Raw genomic sequence first — 21,299 nt, 5'->3', positions numbered from 1 at the left:
GTAATTATTACAAGTAATCGTAGTACTAACGTGAGATCACTTGGTGCAAGAAAAAAAATCAAAATATTTGTGTATTCCGCTTCTTCAGTTGAATATTAAACAAATTCCAATAATCAAAGTAAGTCTTTGTTTAAATCATTATGAAAGTGATGTTCATCTGTTTCATCGTTATATGTATATGAAATCTTTATGTTCACAGAATGAACTATGATTCCTTTTAAATTTTGGATTCATATAATTTTTGTTCATTTAATTTGAATAAAAAAATAAACGCAGTAAATTAAATTCTAATGAGTAGGAAACAGTAACGATGATTATATTGGATGATTATTTCACTTGATTGATAATAAACTAAAGGTGAAAATTTTAAAAATTGGGTTTCTGCTACATGGCTAAAAATTATTTTGCTCTCCATAGCATCTATTGATATTAAGTTCATTTGAATCCTTAGTGTACACTGAATAGTAGATCAGAACTACGACGAAAAGTCAACCCAGTGCTTCATGAGTTTTGTGTTCTAGATGATAAATTTGAAGTTTTCGATGATCGATGATACGTTTAGTTTTTTTCTCTCACTAATTTTACCATTACTTACGTTTTGAGATCGTACACAGCAAATAGGCAACATGTATTGTCAACAAGAATTACAGTTCAGTAGTAAAAACTCAAGTAGGAGCTTGCCGGAAACAACATAGTTATTTCTATCATCGCTTTATTGTTGATTTGATATATATGTAAGAAAGGTTGTGTTAACCTGGTCTGAGAACTACAAAAACCCAGATTTTTTTTTACTTCTTTTACTGTTTTAGTATATAGAAACTCGACTAACTGTGAATTCACCTAACTAGAGATTTGCTAGTTGATTCAATTTCATTTGGAATAGATCGTATATATTTATCCTACAATTAATATTCAATGGATATAATTTCTGTCAATATTTTATTCAAATAAAGCTAAAACAAATATTGATGCATAATAATATGAATTCATTATAGTTCATAGTTTCTCGTCAGCTGCTTACAACCAATTATGTATTAGAATTTTGGTATTCAGATAATAAATAGTAAGGAACAACTGACAAAAGTGAATGTGAAGAATTGGAATGACAAAAGGTTAACAATGATAACTATATATATGTGCAAGAAAAGGTCAGAGGTTATTAGGTGTTAGAATCAAGGAAACATAAAGAGTGGGTCGTGTAATAGTTGAGTGAAGTTCAGATACAGATAAGATAAATTGTGTGATAATTTTAGAGATAATAAAGGATTCATGGAATTAAAAACAAATAGGATGGGTTACGTATTAATTGAATAGAATTTGAAAAGTTCATATAATTTAAGAGAATCAAGTGAGCGGAAGCCTGTGAGTAAATGGGTGGTTTGGGAGAGGAATGTAATACAAACTAAATATTAACCAAAATAAAACTAATAACCAAAAAACAAAAGAAAATTAGATTACCAGGGCAGTGATCAGTTTATTACTGTCTCTTTTTGAATACATAGATCCGGTTTAAGTTTTTTGTCGAGATTGCTTCAGCAAACTGAAGAGCAGCCATACTTCTTTGTCTGCTAATAATTTTGAAAGCATGAGAGATTTCAATGGTATCACAATTGATTAATCACCATCCAGTGATCAATCAATTGTGATTACATCTCAGTCCTACAGGAGGTCGGTCACGGCCCATATAGCTCAGTGGTAATGTCTCTGACTGTGAAGCTGGGTGACATGGCGTCAAATCCGTCGGGGAGCACCAGTTCCCTCAAGATTACAAGTGAACCCTGCTGACAAGTGCCAAGTAGCACGAAACCCGTCTCCAGTGTTTCCTGTTGACCACTTCCAAAAGCCATCTCATTTCAATGGTTTATCCGGTGTCAAGTAAATGCCAAGCTATTGCATTGTTGAGAGCCCTAGTCCCTTGCAGTCTCAATTTCTTTGGAACAAGCACACATATATATGTAGTTATCATTGTTAACCTTTTGTCATTCCAATTCTTCACATTTACTTTTGTCAATTGTTCCTTACTATTTATTATCTGAATACCAAAATTCTAATACATAATTGGTTGTAAGCAGCTGACGAGAAACTATGACCTATAATGAATTCATATTATTCTGCATCAATATTTTTTCTGGCTTTATTTAAATTCATAAAGGGAACTAATTGCATGAAATATTTTATTTATTTACATTTGAAGTGCACAAAGACAACATCTATTATTAGCAGAAACTGTTACATTTATATTAAAGCTAATGTTGTAATTTCTATGAGAATAATAAAACTAACTGTTAATTACAAAGCAAAATAATATGGAGTCTTATTGATGAATGATTAGTTCTGAATGATGTCACGTCAGTTGGTCTTTGGTGTTCAGTACGTCCTATTGATCACATTGAAATGTGATCGTTAGATTACATAACCGGACTTCGATGTTTTATATCGATTTTCAACAATCACCTTGCATCAGAAATCTATTACGTCATTCAATTTTAAAACATTTCAGCACCGGAATATTTATTCACTAATAATTAAGCTTAGTTATAGTCTCTATAAACTAAAGATTTTATGAACTATCTTTTGATAAATTGCTGTAATATTCATTCTTGTTTAATACACTGATGCATGTAAGTGCTCACGTATATACATGCTCATACAAAAAACATACATATGGTGCATCCATAAATGAATACCTATTACGTAAGTGAAGACAATTAACAGGAAGAGCTAAACATCGGTTTCATGTTAGTTAGCACTTATCCGCAAGGTATCTCTGAAATCATATTCTTATATCATATGCTGATCATATGCTAACCAGTGACTGGCTTCAAGAGGTATATCTCGGAGTTCGAGTGAGAAGCAATAACCAGTGGACTTCAACCAGGTCTTTTGGGAGATAGGAACTCACTGAAGACATTGGTGAATGGTTGCTCAATTTTGTGGATTGGTTGAAGTTAGACATTAACATCGTTGGACGCCGGCTCAGTGGTCTAGTGGTTAAGTGCTCGCGTGCGAGAGTGATAGGTCCTGGGTGCGAATCTCGTGAGGCAAGGTCGTGTATACGCACTGCTGAGAAGCCCCACAATAGCACGAAACAGCCGTCCATTGCTCCCAGGTTTTCCCTGGTGGTCTAGCTTCGATTGACTCATGACCTCAACTATATCTCTGAAATATTTAAGAAACTAATGCTCCTCACATGTTTTAAATATGGTTTTCGTAAGAAACAAATACAATTAGGTACAGTATTGAGTTACATAAATTAGTGAATAAATCCAAACTTCATGATTCAATGACCATATCAATAAGTGTGTTTTACTAAACGTTTTGAAATGACTACCAAGATATATTTTATAACATGATATTGATTTATTTGGGTCGTAGCTTTCAACTCTCAACCAAAAGATGACTTTTGATTAAATTTTGAGAATTAATTTATAACATTCAGCGTTTATTTCATAATTTCCAGATTAAAATAATAGATCTATTCATTAAAAATTTATCATTTCTCGTTGTGTTCAAGTCTTAGTAACAAGAATCTGTTTAGAAAAAAGAAAATCGAACGATTTTAAATTATAATATTTATACCAAAGATAATATAGATTATTACAAAGAAGATTAACATTATTATATTATAAATATTATTTGAACTTATATCAAATGATCTTGATTAAACTTTCTTTCTATATGATCCGAAAAACTGATCCACAGTATCAATTTTAATATAAAGCACGAAGTGTGTTTATTTTTAAAATCAAAGTTTGTTTACATTTTATAGTTCAAACTAAATCATATTCACTTAAACACATGCTGGGTCAACAAGGTGTAAAATTGGAAATTTCCTTGATAAACAATTTCTGTATTGCGTCCATCCTCCTCTATGTTCTGTATGTTTGAAACCATACTTTTTATCAAAAACTGAAAGCTAGGTAACATAAATCGATAATCGACCAGTATAAAGGTCTGAATATTCATACTGTATTGTAAATGTGCATAGATAGAGAAAAGAGGAATACAAGCCCAATAAGGAGTTGCATAACAACATAATAGTGATTTATTTTAGTTTTAAAATCGAAATTTCAATTAATAAATACTTGGAATGCAAAAGGAAGATGCCAAGAAAAAGGAAAAGTGATTACGTTATGTAAACTATTCCACATGTTTAAAATATATTTTGTTCAGAATAGGACGAGGATGGAATGCATATATATATATATATATATATATATATATATATATATGTAATATACAACCTGAAGTCAAATCATTACCAAGTTAATTGTTTATGATAAACTAATCTTCTAGGTTAAGTTGTTTAATTCACATCAAGTCATTTAGTTATAGCGATATTGCTTGACCAGAAAAGATCTGGTTAATACAAATACACAACAGCTGTTAGTATGAACTGGATATTTGTTTATCATGCAGAATTAAGAAATTCTTCATAATAATACAACTATATCAACGAATATCTCTCACCAGTAACGGTTGAATAATATTGGGAGTGATTGCCAATAAGTAAGAAATTTCTATCAACATTTGAATACTGAAGACAATCAGAATGAACGTCTACAAGTATGAGGGTAATTAGCATCGGTATCGCATGAAAAATCAGCATTGTTCATTAGACTCGATTAACAAAACTTTTGATCAAAAGTCCCAACCGATCATAAGGTTAGAGATACTCAAGTTGTTGATTGATTTGCTTAGCCATAAACAGAGTTTATTTATTTTCTTGATCTGCATTTTTGAATCGTTTCTACACTTTTTCATTGAATTCAATTATTAGGTAAGCTAGTATATTAACAAGTAAGAAAGGAGAATTCATATATTCGTAACAATATCTAACTTCTGTTTATGACTTCAAATTATTTTCTTATCAAAAAATAGATTTGTTTTCTATATGATCCTTTTATATACTACTGCATTATATAAGTTCATTACTACTATTATTTAAAAATATTTATCAAATCTAGATTAACATTATTAAAATTAGCATCAATAATCAAAAAAACATCACAAGTATGAACACAATAGGTTTCGCTAGTATTCATTGTTAAAGTCTTTACAAAAGTTGACTAAAACATATAGTACATCTGTTTAATACTTTCCTGAACTTAACTGAAAATCAGTTGTAGACATATGTGTTACTATTCGGTATAAGAACCTGAATTAATATTGTGAAAGCATTTTTAATCATATTTTGCTTTCTGGTTTATTTAATAATTGAGATTTGAGTGATGGTTAAGTGTGTAAACGGTGAAGTTTATCTTTGTACTTTATTCTCACTTGATTAATGGCTTTCTAATAATTAATCCATTATGATAATAGTTGAAATTGAGACAGTTATCACTGATGAATTCGAATAATGGCTACACTAGACTTTGACTAGATCGAACTGTAGAAATGTTAATCATCACACCTGAAAAACAACTCTCCAAGGATAAGACTGTCACTTGCAATACTTGAAAGATTTTCTGTCAAATTCTCTGTCGTATTGTGGACAAGGCGACCAATCAGTACTCACAGGCTGTTGATGATTCCTCAAATGACACAAACTTGAGAAAAGAAATATCACCAAATTTTGCATTTCAATATATTAACGATTTCCATTAAAACTTGAAATTATAAGCAATGATAGATGGTGGCTAGCAGTGGAATTCAGGACGTTAGTTTCGTCTTATTTGGAACGTTTCAGCCGGGTGTACTTGCATCCTAGAGCTGATTTCCACTCCACGATTCAATATCGAAGCAATCCGCACAGAATACACGTGTACCAATAGGAGACTAATCAAATTCAGTTCTAAACATCAATAGGAAGATTAAAAAAACAATACAAAATGAGGATGAAGTTTATCAGACCTAGGTGGTATATTAATGCAAAACAGTTTGTTCTCACATTAAACCTACATCGATAATATTAGCTGATTATCCAGAGCGGTAATGTTTCAGATTCTTTTCACATTATTTCCTTTATTATCCTTATCTCCTCTTACCTTCCATTCGTCTAATTGACCCTTTATTTTTATATATAAATGTTCTTAACAAGTATGTATGCGATCAGATTGTTCGAGATGTATTGCGCTAATATATCGTATAGTTCTGATAATTTTGTCTTCTTACTACACTATCAAAATTTATCAAAGGACTAGTTGCTTCAAATATAAAATGAACCGGAATAACAAGTTATACTTTTCTCCAATAAAAGGAATCTATACCGACTTAACTAAATGCACAAAATCATCCGTTGGCTGACTAACTCGATTTTCATTAAAAGTAAAAGTCTTCACTATAACAATATATTACTACAATTAAAAAATTTCGACACAATGAAGAAGTATTTCCACGGTCGATACTGAATTGTTTCATGAATAAAGTTTCTCATTTTGTTTTAAAAGTTCTACAGAGTACATGTAATTCAAATCTTCTTGTCTGTACATATATATATATATATATATATATATATATATATATATATATAACGTGGCATTAGTGCTTGAAGTCACTAACTTCTAGTCTAAGCCATGTTGGCAGATGCAGACTACCTGGTTGGGGTCCTCGCGACTATCGTAACCAATAGTTGGAGACTCTAGGTGACATGGCTCAGAATCGATCACAATGGCGTAGGTGTATACACTCTTTATCTTCCCTTAAACCTTGAGATTGAAATTGCTTCATATCTGTCTTCCTTCCTGTACTATACCCTTATATACAACCTTTTTTTATGTATTATCACCACTAAATTAACTACTTCTATGAATCCGGTGTTCATCTTGTTGTGCTAACGAGGTATGGCAACTTGTACCGATGCATATGCGTGCCTGGTCCTACGTTGTAGCTGACTGACTGATATATATATATACTAGGCAAAAGGTTCGTAATTTTTTGGCACACTTCGATAACTTTGTTCTCTTTTCACTTTTCTTTTGTCTTTCAATTGGTAAATTTACATTGTTTTCTTTTCAAACAATAAATTGTCGTTATCTGTTTTGTTGGACAAAATTTCTATTTCGTTTCATCCATTTAATTAGTTAACAACTGAAATTAAGTATTAATTTCATTTAAACTAACTTGACTGATTGAATGATTTGAAATTTAAATGATTATAAATGCATGTTTATCTGATGATAGCTTGTTACATTCAAAAGTTATTGCATGTTACTTCAAAAATAGCTTTAGAAAAGGTCATTATATAAACAGATATATTGCTTGGGTATTAGTTGATAACACAACTAATCAATCAGGTTGGAGTTATATTTATTTAGCTCATTTTAAGATCGGTTTAGATAGGGGATAATAAACAAACGAAATAATATTCCGTTAATCACCATTACTGTTGTAGTGAACGAGAACACAATTAGAGACAATCGAATATATTTGAATAAAAAATTACAGAACATCTCCGTAAAATCTGATAATTATACGGTACATACTTCATTTGCGAAATGTTCATGATAAGTCTTGTTAATTGAACGCTATACTCGTTTCCTAAGCTATTCTCGTAACCCCTAAGCTAAAACTACACAGCAACTTGAAAATCAGAGAAAAGGTGCAAAATATGCGAGGAGCAATTTACTCCGAAGGTTCATTCACGTACAGAAAATATTGGGTTTTTATACTTTTTAATAAGTCCTTGGGGTTTTCCGAAAATTCTGGGATGCTACTAAACATGGTAACAGTAACAGGCAATCAGAAAATCCACTCGTGACTTTTCACTTTCGTGATGCTTCTGGCAAAACTTCTAGTGAACGCTGATTGGATAAAATGCTGCCTAGTGTTTCCTGAGCCTTTCTTGTCTTTTGTGAGAAGTTTTCTGGATCAGTTTATTAATTGTCTCAAACTTGACTGCTCCTTTTTCAAATGTCAGTCATTCATCTCAGACTTCATTGTTCGTTTGATGCCACACTAATCATTCTTTTTTCTCGTTCTCTTCTCTTTGATCTTCATAACCTTCTGTCTCCAGATATTTTACATTTGATTGATGATAAATACTACTTATATTTGTCGATATCAGTAGCACGCACCATACTGTTAATAGTTATTCTACCATGCCTAAATCAACTGATAGCCATCTTTTGATCCTCTTCTAGAATTCATCTGTAACAGATCGTAAATCAATGAATTAATCATGTCATGATCTCAAGAAACATTTCAGTTTTTTTTGTTTGGTCATCTATATGGGTATTTATGTACACTGATGAATGGTTATGAATGAATGCTAAATAGATATTCATTAGTTTACTATTTCCATGATTTATAAATTCATATCAATTACCCAAAAAAACAATCCATACATTGAATACTTCTTCAGAAATCACCTAGATAAAAGAAATTTATTTGTTTTGTTTATCTTGATGGTAAACTTAGATAAAATGATGTAAAACACAAGAGAACATTTATTATATATATATATGTATGTTTGTTAGAATATACTTAATATTGGTTGATACAGTCAGATTAACTATGTTGATTTTAGTTAAGATCATATTGTAATGATTCAAAATTGAAATTGTAGTTGTATTATTGTAGATGGATAATCAGGGGGGGGAGGGAAATAAATTTCCTATAATTAACAATTCATTTAGTAATAGTTTAAATTAATAAATTTCATTGATAAACATTTTACATTTGTAACCGATAAGAAATTGTTATACTTGTATCTATGTAAACTAAGAAAGGTAAAAAAAATCAATAAAAACGATAACTTTAATATTCCATTGTATACATTCATTTATGGTTAAGTATATTTGTGAAATAGTGAATTTCTTTAAATGAATTATGCAGCTTACATATACTGTAGTGAATGAAAACATGAGTGGGGACAATCGAATGTGTTTTAGCACAAAATTACAGTATATCTCAGTATAATATGAAAACCATATAGTAAATAGTTAATTTGCGAACTACCAAACAATCCTCATAGTTGAAAGCGTAGTTGAAGCTAGATCACCATGGAAAACCTGGAAGCAATGGATGGCAATTTCGTCCTATTGTGGGACTCCTCAGCAGTGCGCATTCACGATCCCGCCTCGTGAGATTCGAACCCAGGACCTACCACTCTCGCGCCAGAGAACTTAACCGGTATACCACTGAGCCGGCATCCGATGGTGCTTATGTCTAACTTCAACTAATCCATGAAGTTGAGCAACCGTCCACCAATTGTCTCCAGTGAGTTCCTATCTCACAACAGACGTGGTTTGAACTCCACTGGTCACTGCTTCTCACTAGGACTCCTGGATTTACCTCTCGAAGTTAGTCACTAGTGGCATATGATTATTATTATCAGAAGGGGTTTTTATGGAGATTTAGTATTTTCATAGTTGAAAGCGTGAGTCGATTGAGGAGTCCCACAATAGGACGAAACGGCCGTCCAGTGCTTCCAGGTTTTCCCTGTCAGTCCAGCTTCAATTGACTCACTCTTTCAACTATGAAAATACTATATCTACACAAAAACCTCTTCTGATAATAATATCAAACAATTGTCTCAATCTTGACCGTTTTTTTTCTGTAAATATCAGTTCATCGTCTCCGATTATTATTGCTCATGTATTTCCATACCGATTGCGCTTCGCCCCCGTTCTTTCCTTATCCATCTTCTACTGAAATACATTTCATGCCCGACCATCGTAAGATACTACTTATGTGGATATAAGTAACCCACACCACAATACTACTAGCACACCCAAAGGTAAATTTATTACTATATTAGCAAACAATATTACGAATAATTTGACGAAATACTCAAGTTATTACTTCTAATTTTAATTTTTCTTGTAAAAAACCAAATATTCCTATCAAAAGAATGTGATAGCAGTTAAAGGGTTTACTTTTTGTATATAGATAGATTGATGTTATACATGTATAACATTGTTATGTTTAGTATAAGAGAAATGGCAAACTACTTTTGAAAGAATATGATATTATAACACAGTTAACTTAAGTTAGTACGAATATGCAATCGAATTTATAAAGAGTCTTGTAAGTATTTGTCATGTAAATGATTATGCAATAAATTATTGGCTTTTATGAATTATAATACTTTTAAAATAATAGCTGAAAAGGATTAGACTTTATTGAAGTCGAACTACAGAAATAAACTTATAGTTATGAATTTCATGACAAAGTAGATGTAAGAATTATTTTTTTCTTCTATGAACAAGGTTGATTCAGCTGTTGGGAATGCAATGTTGTAATGTAAATCACTAGCAATTAAGGTAACATCATTTTACTAGGATAAGAATGCAATTTCCTAATGTAATCCTCAAGAACGGAGGGATAGCTCCACTAACTGAATAAAATATCTATTCGCTTTTATCTTGTCCCCAATATATATTGGCTAAAACACACGTTGTTATAGCTTATTATTTTGCGTTTATATAAAGACAGTCGAATTTCCTTCCTTATAGTTCTTCTCAATACTGTCGTTCTGCCAAATAAAAAGCTTTTTTTCTATACTCAATGCAATCAGGCAATTTAATGTTTAGTGACAACTATAACAATCCGTTCTGAATATAAAATGGTCTTCATATGCGTTTTACTGATGTGCACTTCTTGTTTTCACCAAGAGTGAGATCACCATGGTATTGAAGGACATCACAGTTATTCTTAAATCCTGTTTGTTGAAGAGACTCGAAAACTTCCTCTAAAAAAGCCCAGGAGCGCCCTGAAAACGCTGGGAAATATCTTATCCAGTCATCATTGAACAGAAATTTCTCAGAAACGTCTAGAAAGTGGAGAGTCTCGTGTCACATTCCTGACTGGATAATTAACTATCCTGGCATTGTGCTCAGAAGGGTTACAGAACTTTCCGGAAGCCCAAGGTCATCAGAAATGTTATAAATACCCTAGACTTTCTGTACGAAAACTAACCTTAGAGTAAGGCGTTTTTACCATATTTCGCGCCTTTTCTACCATGTTTAAGTAACCGTGTAGATTTAAACTTGGAGTTGCTAGAAGATCTCAGGAGACCGAATCAATCCTTCAATTAGAAGATTTTTCACCATGACATATTAGTATTTATCGAGTTGCGAGGTAAATATAAAGATAAAATTGCTTTAAAAATATTTCATCAAATGTTTCTTTATTGATTCCGATTAAAATGATGAGCATAAAGATGGAATCGATTCATTTAATAAGTTATAACAAAGATGTTTACAAGTGGGTCACTACAAGTAAACTGTCCAGTTCAAAGAACTTAACATCAGTAAAAGTATCCGTTTGATCTATAGATCATCATCGTTCCGATCTCTTCTATGTAAACGGTGCTAAGATGTTGTGAAACTATTCTCCCAAAACTTAAAATAGCTCCTAGTAGTACTTCAGTCTTTATCGTTATCATAAGAACTATTTAGAAAACGTCTAAACTTTGTTTAAAGTGTCGATTATTCGTTAGTAAATCGAACCTGACAGTTATGAATATTATCCCCCATCTATTACAACACAATTGACCATCAGTGTAAGGTTTTTCCTGGTTCGATACTTTTCTAGTGATGTGCTTATGTATAAATGCAGACATTAGCCAGACAGTAGCACAAAAGACATTGTGATATAAGTTTTGTTGGTTACTAGCCCATTAATAACAGAAAAACTTAACTTTTAGGCTACCTACTCGCTCTCCGTATGAGGATTAATTGCATATATATTCATGGAATATAACATAACTATGTAAAGTCATTTACCAGTGAATGATTGTCTTTTGACCGTAAATCAAAATCAGCAATTGCAAGAAATTTAATGATAGATCATTTGATGATATGTTTACACTTTGTACACATAGGAAAATATGACGTTCATATGATATAAATATTTGACAAAATTAATGATTTGTTTACCAGTTCTAAAATAGGAATTTGGTTACTGATTTCATCCTATTAGTGCTAATCTGATAAGTAGTCAAGGTTATAGTAACAGACGACGATATGAAATATTTAAAGCGAGGTTTTCGGAATACAATTGACGCATTATTTATTTAAATACAAAACGTGAACTACTGGCTATTTGTAAGTAGTAAACTTAATTTTAACAACGTTTACAGGAACTGTTATTTCTTCTATTATACGAGATTCGGAATTCGAATAATCAATTTCCTAGATCCAGTTGATTACTGTTTTTGTAACTGAATAACATCTTTTTGGTTATGTTTAGCAATAATCAGAAGCAAATAAATGTTTGATTTTCGACGGTAGTCGTTCCATAATAGTTTATGCTTCACAATTTGATGTACTTGAGACTCCATAACTCTAATTTTTTTGAAAAGTAGAGTGCAAATTCGGGACCCACAACCCAAGAGATACACAGAAAACCACCACGAATCCATAGAAAATACAATGATATGGCCATGTTAGTATCAACAGTATCTTTAAATTGTTCTCTGGACCTAGGATTCTCCTTGACGAATTTCATTTATGTGATACGATGATTCTTGTTCTCATTTATCTAAAGCTCTCATACAGAGTGGTATGGATTCATTTCTCTGAGTAAATATTAATGTTGAATATAGTTAATATATGTAGTACTTAATTCGTTTATGAGATGGTGAAAAAGATTTGTAGCTCAGATGGATGATTTTGATGGAGTTTTGTTTTCTGAGCTGGATGGTTTGGTCGTGGAGCTTTCGTCGTTCTTCTGAACGACATCATCAGCACAAGCTTCATCAATATTAATGAGTTTATATTTTAATTTTGCTTGAGTTAAACATGAAATTTCACATTAAAAATCTTTGGCTGTTGGCAAATAATCAACGTTTTTATATGTATATTTTCTTTTTTTTACTTTAATTTAAAACTAATATGTTATGATTAGACGTAAAATTGTTTCTGTGAAATTTTAATTTTATTAACATCTTCAACAGTTTCGAAAATAATTAGACGCGTTAAAAATTTAATTATCTTCATGTTAATCTACTTTAATTTACATTCTAAATGAGTTAAATTAAGAAGAAGAAGAATTTACGTCTCTACATATTGAATAAAATTGATTTTGTTTTGTTGCCAACATTAATAGTTAAATCCATGTGTTGAAACTGACAAATATTACATAACTTACTTTATTAACATGAAATTGTACGTGTAAAGAAACTATTTATGACGATCTACATTAATAGTTAATTTCTCAGTAGAATAACTTTATTGTCTTTTAACATGTCAATGAATTGGGAATATTCTACATTATTTATATCGAAGACATTTATACTGTAAAAAGAAAGTTAAATAAATAAAAAATCGGGTCCATACTGGGATCGAGTTTAAAGATGGATTTCTTAAAGTCGCAATGAGAGGCTTTGAACTGAAAGTAAAGGTTATCAGTGGATGGATGGTGGCAAATTAAAAGAAATAAAACTGAAAATTGGATTAAAACTGAATGATTTTGAATTGATTTTCTCTCAGTGAAACTTGAGGATTGTGAAGTCTATCAAATGTGTTGTTGTTGGTGTATTGATAAGTTCTTTAATATATGTAAATCAATTGTTTTGTTTCCTGAGGGATCCTCATTTGATTTATGTTTGTGATGGGAAATTGTTTGAAGATACAAAAACTCCGACTAAACGTGAAACAAGTATTGGATAAATCAGGTTTATCATATTCTGGTTGACGCATATTTATCAATTAATTTGTCTTGTATTTGTTATTTAAATTTATCTTTACTTACTCGAATAATTTACTTCAAAAGGAAACCAAATATTTACTTAGAGACACAATCATATTCTTGACGTCTACTTATGTTCTCCAATGATCTAAATAGATGTATGAAAAGGATTTAATTGAGGTATCAGCCTAGCACATTTATTTGCTCTTTCAAATAATTTAGAACCGTGATTACTAACAGAATCAATAATGAATTACAATCCTATATGTTTGATTAGGTTTCAATATATTACTTCCTTAACATCTTTCAAATCAATCACTTATATCAGCTGGTTCACATGGTGGAAAAATTGTTTCATTTGCAACGCGATACATCTAAACACGTATTAGTAACTTTAGTGACTAGATAATTAGTTATTTATAATTATTTTTAGAAACTAGTATGAAATCTAATCGGAGGGGACATGTATAAAGAAGTTGAAGAAACTAAATCAATTTTAATCCGTCGCTTGTTAGAATGTAACGCTTCATTTAAAGGTACAGATGATAGAATCATTTCAAACTTTATAATACCATGTATCTTACTCAAGACTTTCCACTGAAGTTTGCTTTTTCATACAAACTACTAAAAAGTAGTATAAAATAAAATAGCAAAAATAATCCGATTACTTAGTCTGATTTTACCACAAGTCTAAAGTAGTATGTAAATCATCACTGGTTGTTTTTATAAGTAAAGTTAAAGAATGTAGACTAGATTATGTTATTGCTCATACATTTTTTTCATGTGGTCGAAAAATTTCTGATTTTCCATTGTGTTACTGAGAAACAAGACACGTTTGATGACATTTAATACATGGTATCTTTGACGTTATCATGTCGAAAAGAATATTTAGTATGAAATCTACGTAACGTAGATTTAGATATCAGTGATAAAATGGATACCTAACATCTGAAACGTCGGTTTTTTAGTTGACGAACTTCAAGTGATTCAGTGCATAATCAAGATTTTTCAAGCTTACTTTTTCAGCATAACCAAGTCGATACAGAAACATTATTCATTGACTACAACTTATATGAATGACATTATCTCCGCTAATAACCAGTTTAAAAGTTACAGTTATCGGTTGATCATTTGTAAATGTTATTTTGTCGACGCTATCAGTGTAATAATCGCCAATAATGTATAGGTAGTGTAGTCACTATTTTGAAATTATTTTGTAACGTGAAAAGGCTCTTCAAATAAAATAAACTCAAACCATATGAATGAGATTTTTTTCATCTTGTCTTCTTTGATTTAAAAACCACGTGTCCTATTACAGACTCTAATCTGTTTATTATTTGTTTTGAATATGCATTTTAATTTTTGTTGGTTTTCTGTAATAAATTACTCATTTGTATAATATTTCTATAAACTGGCTAAAAAGGTCGTTTAAGGTTGTCCACCATAGTGTAGTCTCGAATTCAAGAAATTACAGTTTATACAGAATTTACTTAAGAATAAGAGTAAGGAGTAAATATGTTAATTCTGCAAATCTGTAATAAAATGCTTTAAAGTGTCAAAATGTTTAGAAAGTCAACGAAAACAACTAGACAAATACATGAAATTATAAAAAAGATTGAAGATAGTACTATATTCTTTATAGACCTGTAAATTATATGTTTATGTGAAATCATCATTTTTAAAAGACGTTAGTTTGTTTACTTGTATTGTGGCATGTGCTACTTATGTTAACATAAGTAATATAAAACGCTAGTCAGGAATTGAATGTCTGACAACAGAAAGTTGAGAAGACCGAAGAGAAAAGAACGAGAACAGAAAGTCATTGGTATGGAAATGCATGAACAATAAAGCCTAAGACTATTGATTAAGACCTTACAATGAAGTATTTACTGTGTGATTTTCATATTTTAGTAAGATGTTCTGTAATTTTGTGTTCAAACACATATTCGATTGTCCCCACCTATGTTCTCATTCATTACAGTATGTTTAAATATTAGTGATGAGTGAAGCTAGTGAGGTATAGTCGATATTATGAAGTAAGCAGAAATTATAAGGAAATCAGTGAATATTTTCTAGAATATCTCTGATAAGATATACCTAAATAATGCAGTATTTTGCAAAGTAAATGAATGTAAATCATTGTAAATTACAGTAGGATTTAATCAGTAACTGTTGGATGACATTAAAATGAATTTAATCAGTGTAAATGATTGGGAATAATAGAATGTAATAACTAAATACAAAATATAGAGCTTGAATAACATTTATGGATGATGATGACCATAGAAAAGAAAACTTTAGCCAAAAGTAGATATCATTATCAAGTTTTGATTTGATAATTTTGAATAAATTAAGCATTGGGTAGATTGTTATAAATAAATTAATACATTTGTAATACCCCAATGAGTAGAAAAATTAGATTTACTGACGTTTCATGACTCAGTGTAAGCTACTTCTTCAGAGGATAAATAACCAAATTAACATTAATCCAAGTTTAAATAATACAACAGAACAATACGAATATTAGGTGCGATCAATGTCATGCCATTTCGGTCAAGGTGATTCATAAGCAAAAAGTATTTCTGTTCATATCTATTTGATAATAAGTTGGAAAAATTCAATCCATATTGTTATTATTTTATCATCTTATCATCTCATTTATAATAATTTTGATTAGTCTGTTTTAAAAATATCATATAATGTGTGAATAGTTACCATATACTTCTTTATAGTCTATGTTTTTCTAATCAGTTTGATCATTCATTTATGATTTTTGTTTATTTGAACTAAATATCAACTATATTCCGTAAATGCCACTCATGGGAAACATATATCACTAGCAAACAAACAAGCGTCTCACCCCTTTTTTAGTTATTTCATAGAAATGTAACTTTGGAAAATTCTAAACCTTATTTCACTAATAGTCTTAGACAATAAATACTACTTAAATGTTTTTTTATACAAGATTAATCATTTCTTTTTATAATTCGATAAAATGACTAATTTATCAAACAATATTTCCCCTTATTTTTTCGTTTAAATTCATATACACTACTTAAATAAGTTACTAATAAGAAGTTCATCATCATCATTTATTAATGAATACAAACACTCCAGACACTTCACTGTATTCTGTTCTTTTTATTATTACTATGCACACCATATACAATGCTTAACCTTTCTTTTTCAATACCAACGGATAAGAAATATGTAGATTGACTAATATATAACCAAGGACAATTTTGGGAAGTATAATCTTAGGACCATTACTAAAGACTTTGAAATTTTTGAATTATATCATTTGTGTATTTGTGTATGTATGTTCAACACCCACACTCATAAAGAAATTTCTACATCCCACACATATGAACAAAGAGTTTAAAGAATATTATTATTATTATCCAGATGAGGAATTTTTCAGAAATATAAAAAATTTGTGTGGTAACTATAACCAATCACAATTTGTTTAGCCAAATATTCCCTGGGCTAAGGTATTGGGAATTAGAATTTTGTCATCTCGGAAGCATAATAATATTTTTTTAAAAAAACACTTTATAAATATCTTCAGTGTTTATCCCAAATGAACCATTTGTCAGATAAATAGACCCATTACTTTCACCACAAAGGTCATTTTGATTACGGGGGGTTATCTCAGCATTTTCAAGATATTTAAATACGTTTCGTTCGAAACTACATGAAAACTTGGTCTTGAAACTGAATACAAGGCATACAAACATATATATTTACTAATAATCAGCATCATTTTCTTATTTAGAAGTGATTATACTGATTACCTTTTTATTACATATTATAACTTCCATGCGTAATTAAATAAACTTACCTATTCATTATCAATAATGTTGGGTTATGTAACAATTGAAGTACAAGGAGAGAATATGGAAGGTGCAGCACGTCATGCTCAAAGGTTAGCTGGAAATTTTCTTGAAGATATGGAAGCAATACAAAAAGCTTCTCGTGAAAGAGATAGACGGGCAATGAGTCATTTTGAAACTAATTCTGTGGTGAGTCTAACTTATATTTTGTTAATTTTAATCTTTTGAACATTACATATTTATTTATAGTAGTAATTGGTGTACAAAAATATAACCATTTTTGGAAAAGTAATCATATATATATATATATATATATATATATATATATATATATATTAAGGGACTTAAAATAGATATTTCCATTGGAATATCTGAGTATTACAAAGAGAGCTATCACTTCTTGGCTTGTTTATAAAATTCATGAATGTGAGTCGCATAAATTATCATTGAAAACAAATAGTAGGATCAAAATTACATTTCATTTCAGAACTAGCTAATAGTGATGATGATGATAATGATGATGAGGAGGAGGATGAGGAGGAGGAGGACTGTAAAAGACGAGAAAATAGCTGTCAACGTAATCATTTTCAAGTTTTTAATTATTATTAACTTATTGTTCTAGATGCTCATCATTTAAAAATGTTAAGCAAATAATCATGTTCTCAGTAGTTGAAAGATGATCCAAGAGTATTGGAATTCACAGAATATTTCATGTTTTCTGAATTAAGCTATGTGGTTTATTTGATTTGCTGTTCTTTCTTTAAATATATTGACGAATTAATTTATCGGTATTTATGAATAAGTTAGTTTTTATGATTGTTTGTGTACTAGTTTGCGAAGTGATTTTCATCAAAGTTTGGTTTATTGTATCATATAAAACTTTAAATTATCTATTAATCTGAAACAATTCGGGTTAAATAACATGGAATCATTTTGTTTGGTCTACTTATTAATGACTACTTATAATATGAACTATCCAATATATGAAATTATAAGTATGGTTAAAGATACTTTTTTTATGGGGAAACCAAAGTTGACTAACAGTTAGTAGAAATACTAATCTATATGGCAATTATATGTTAAATGAACATGAATACCATTGATAGATAAATGAGGCAGTTTGAAATAAATCAAAAATGTAATGCAGTACTTTAATAAAACTTTTTGACTGTTGCCATTTTACTCCCTTTAAATGTGAGATCATTTCGATATAACAGTATTGGAATAAATAAACAAACACCTAATGAGAAACTTTTTTTTCAAAGAACAAACATTTACATTTGTGACAAACTAGAGAAAAACTCAATCTCTCATCTCTTAGATACACAATAATAAACAAATAAATAACTTACTGTAGTCATGATTTCTTCCCTCTAAATAGTTTATTTACTGAACAGTAGTAAATTTTTCATTCTTTCTAAATTAACATGTTTGATGCAATACAAAATATATTCCTACGAGGGTTTTTTGTGAAGATTTAGTATTTTCATAGTTGAAAGCATGAGTCAGTTGAAGCTAGACCACCAGTGAAAACCTAGAAGCACTGGACAGCCATTTCGTCCTATTGTGGGACTCCTCAGCAGTGCGCATCCACGATTCCGCACTCGCGAGGTTCCAACCCAAGACCTACTAGTCTCGCGCCAGAGCACGTAACCGACAGATCACTGAGCCGGCATCCCATGGTGTTTATGTCTCGCTCCAACCAATCCACGAAGTTTAGCAACCGTTCACCAATTGTCTTCAGTGAGTTCCTATCTCACAACAGACGTGGTTTGAACTCCACTGGTCACTGCTTCTCACTAGGACTCCTGGATTTACCTCTCGAAGTCAGTCAGTAGTGAGCATATGATTATTATTATCAGAAGGGGTTTTTATGGAGATTTAGTATTTTCATAGTTGAAAGCGTGAGTCAATTGGTTTAACTTCAATTGACTCATGAACTCAACTACTAGATTACAATAATATCCATAAAAAAATTAACCCCCTTTGATAAAAAAATATTTGAAAACTATAAAACGAATGAGTAAATTTCAGAATTCAAATGAATATTGAAGACTTCAATTTATTTCTTGAATAAAACAACAATCATTTCACTGATTTTCATAATGTTCAAAATTATACTTTCGTCAGACAATAAATATTGATAATGTAATAAGAAGATAAAATTATCAGAACTATGTGATGATGCATTTCGAACAATTTGATCACTCATATACTTGTTAAGGTCAACTAGAGTAGAAATGGAGGGTAAGAGGAGACAATTTGTGAGAACATGTGTGCACATGAACCTAAATGGTTGCAGAAAAAAATAAATTCAAATGATCCAATAAGAGTAGAAGATAAACATCCATCATTCTCTATTGCCAAACACATAATTGAAATAAGTCATAAGATTGATCTTACCACGACATTCGTGGTGTTGTACAAATGTGTAAAAGTGCGTATGTTATGGTTTATTGAAGCCTTAGCCATCCGAACATTCAATGCCCCTTTGTGTTATCAAAAACAGTTTGTTCTCACCTTAAACCTACACTGGTAATATTGGCTTATTATCCAGGGTGATGAGGTTTCAAATGGTTTTCACATTATTTCATTTATTACCCTCATCTCCTCTTGCTCTCCATTTCTAGTCTAGTTGACTATTTATTTTTATATATGAATGTTCTTAACAAGTATATGAGTGATCAGATTGTTCGAAATGCATGCCGTAATATATCATCACTTAGTTCTGATAATCTTCATCTTCTTATTACATTATCAAAATTTATCAAAGAGACTAACTAAATTCATTTGGTATTGTTTGTTTAAATCTTTCCATTGATGTTTAAGACGGCAATCGATCAGTCTCTTATTGGCATATGTGCATACTGTGCATATTGCCTCGATACAGCCTTAATTCACAAGACTAATTGCTTTAAATTTCTTTAAAGACGACTCTCTGCACATTTTATTAGGTGTTAAGTTTGTTAGAATAATATTTTTTTCTGTGATTCAATATAAAATTTGTTTCAAAGACGATTGATGAAAAACGTCACACTGAATAGAAAACAGCTTAGTAACATAATAACATAAAACATTATCTGATAGACTGGTATGATAACAAGTGGTTTTTTAATATGAACAGAAAAATCAAGTTACCCAGTTACAAAAAATATAAACTTTTTTTAAAGATACAAAAAAAAAGAAAATATTCTATTTGTTGTAGTTTTCATCAAATGTTTAGGTGATATCAGTACTTGATTAAAACCAGCCTTGAATTTATATTGTGTGAAATTAGTGAATCCATGATGCAGTCAGTACCGAAGCTAATAACAAGTTTTCCTCTAGAAATACAAAGTTTAGTCGTTGTGGGAAAAAAGATTGTGATTAATAGAGGAATCCTTTTTGGTACTCATCGACTAAATTTACCTGCTTTCCATCGTTGAATTTTACATCAGTTCTATAACCTAGTACTTTTTGCTTTAAACTGCCAACGGGTTACCGATTAAGCATCGTACAGGATGTATTTCTGCCAATAAAAATGATCGCAATTCGGTCAGTCATATCAACATCAAGACAATTCAAACCTTTCTAATGGTGATATAAAGAATGTTGTCTCGAGAGAAAGAGTTAATCATTTCTTACCTCTACGGATATCATACTTAGTAAAATAAACGTTTTTCAGGTTAGAATATAGAGTTGTTCAATGCACTAAACATTTAAGTGACTTCATTAAACTTCATCCTTTGGAAATCAAACTGCATTTTTGTTTCAAGCTATACAAATGAAAAATAAAAATCAAATTTAATCAAATAATATAGAAATAGAGGTCAACTTTTCGACTGATCAGTATAAAAATTTTGTGTTTATGTTTCTAACTCTTTGTTACCTTAAACCCATCTGTTTTTACTA

The 21,299-nt window shown here is 30.6% G+C and overlaps 1 protein-coding gene across 2 annotated transcripts in view; it reads left to right on the top strand.

Annotated features, from left to right (window-relative positions):
• Positions 1-21,299, top strand: part of Smp_161790.1 (hypothetical protein) — a gene marked incomplete at both ends in the record, with an annotated part of 47,857 nt that continues 26,558 nt past the window's right edge. Inside the window, 2 exons of one of the 2 annotated variants that reach the window (XM_018793817.1) lie at positions 1-118; positions 17,458-17,597. In XM_018793817.1, coding sequence (XP_018648292.1) covers positions 17,472-17,597 — 126 coding nt within the window. Of the gene's footprint in view, positions 119-17,457; positions 17,598-21,299 lie in introns of those variants that run through there. The other variant, XM_018793816.1, reaches the window with a different exon arrangement.

Source organism: Schistosoma mansoni, chromosome 1 (genome assembly GCF_000237925.1).
Source record: "Schistosoma mansoni strain Puerto Rico chromosome 1, complete genome".
NCBI classification, from domain to species: domain Eukaryota; kingdom Metazoa; phylum Platyhelminthes; class Trematoda; order Strigeidida; family Schistosomatidae; genus Schistosoma; species Schistosoma mansoni.
This window is presented reverse-complemented; position numbering and strand designations above follow the sequence as displayed.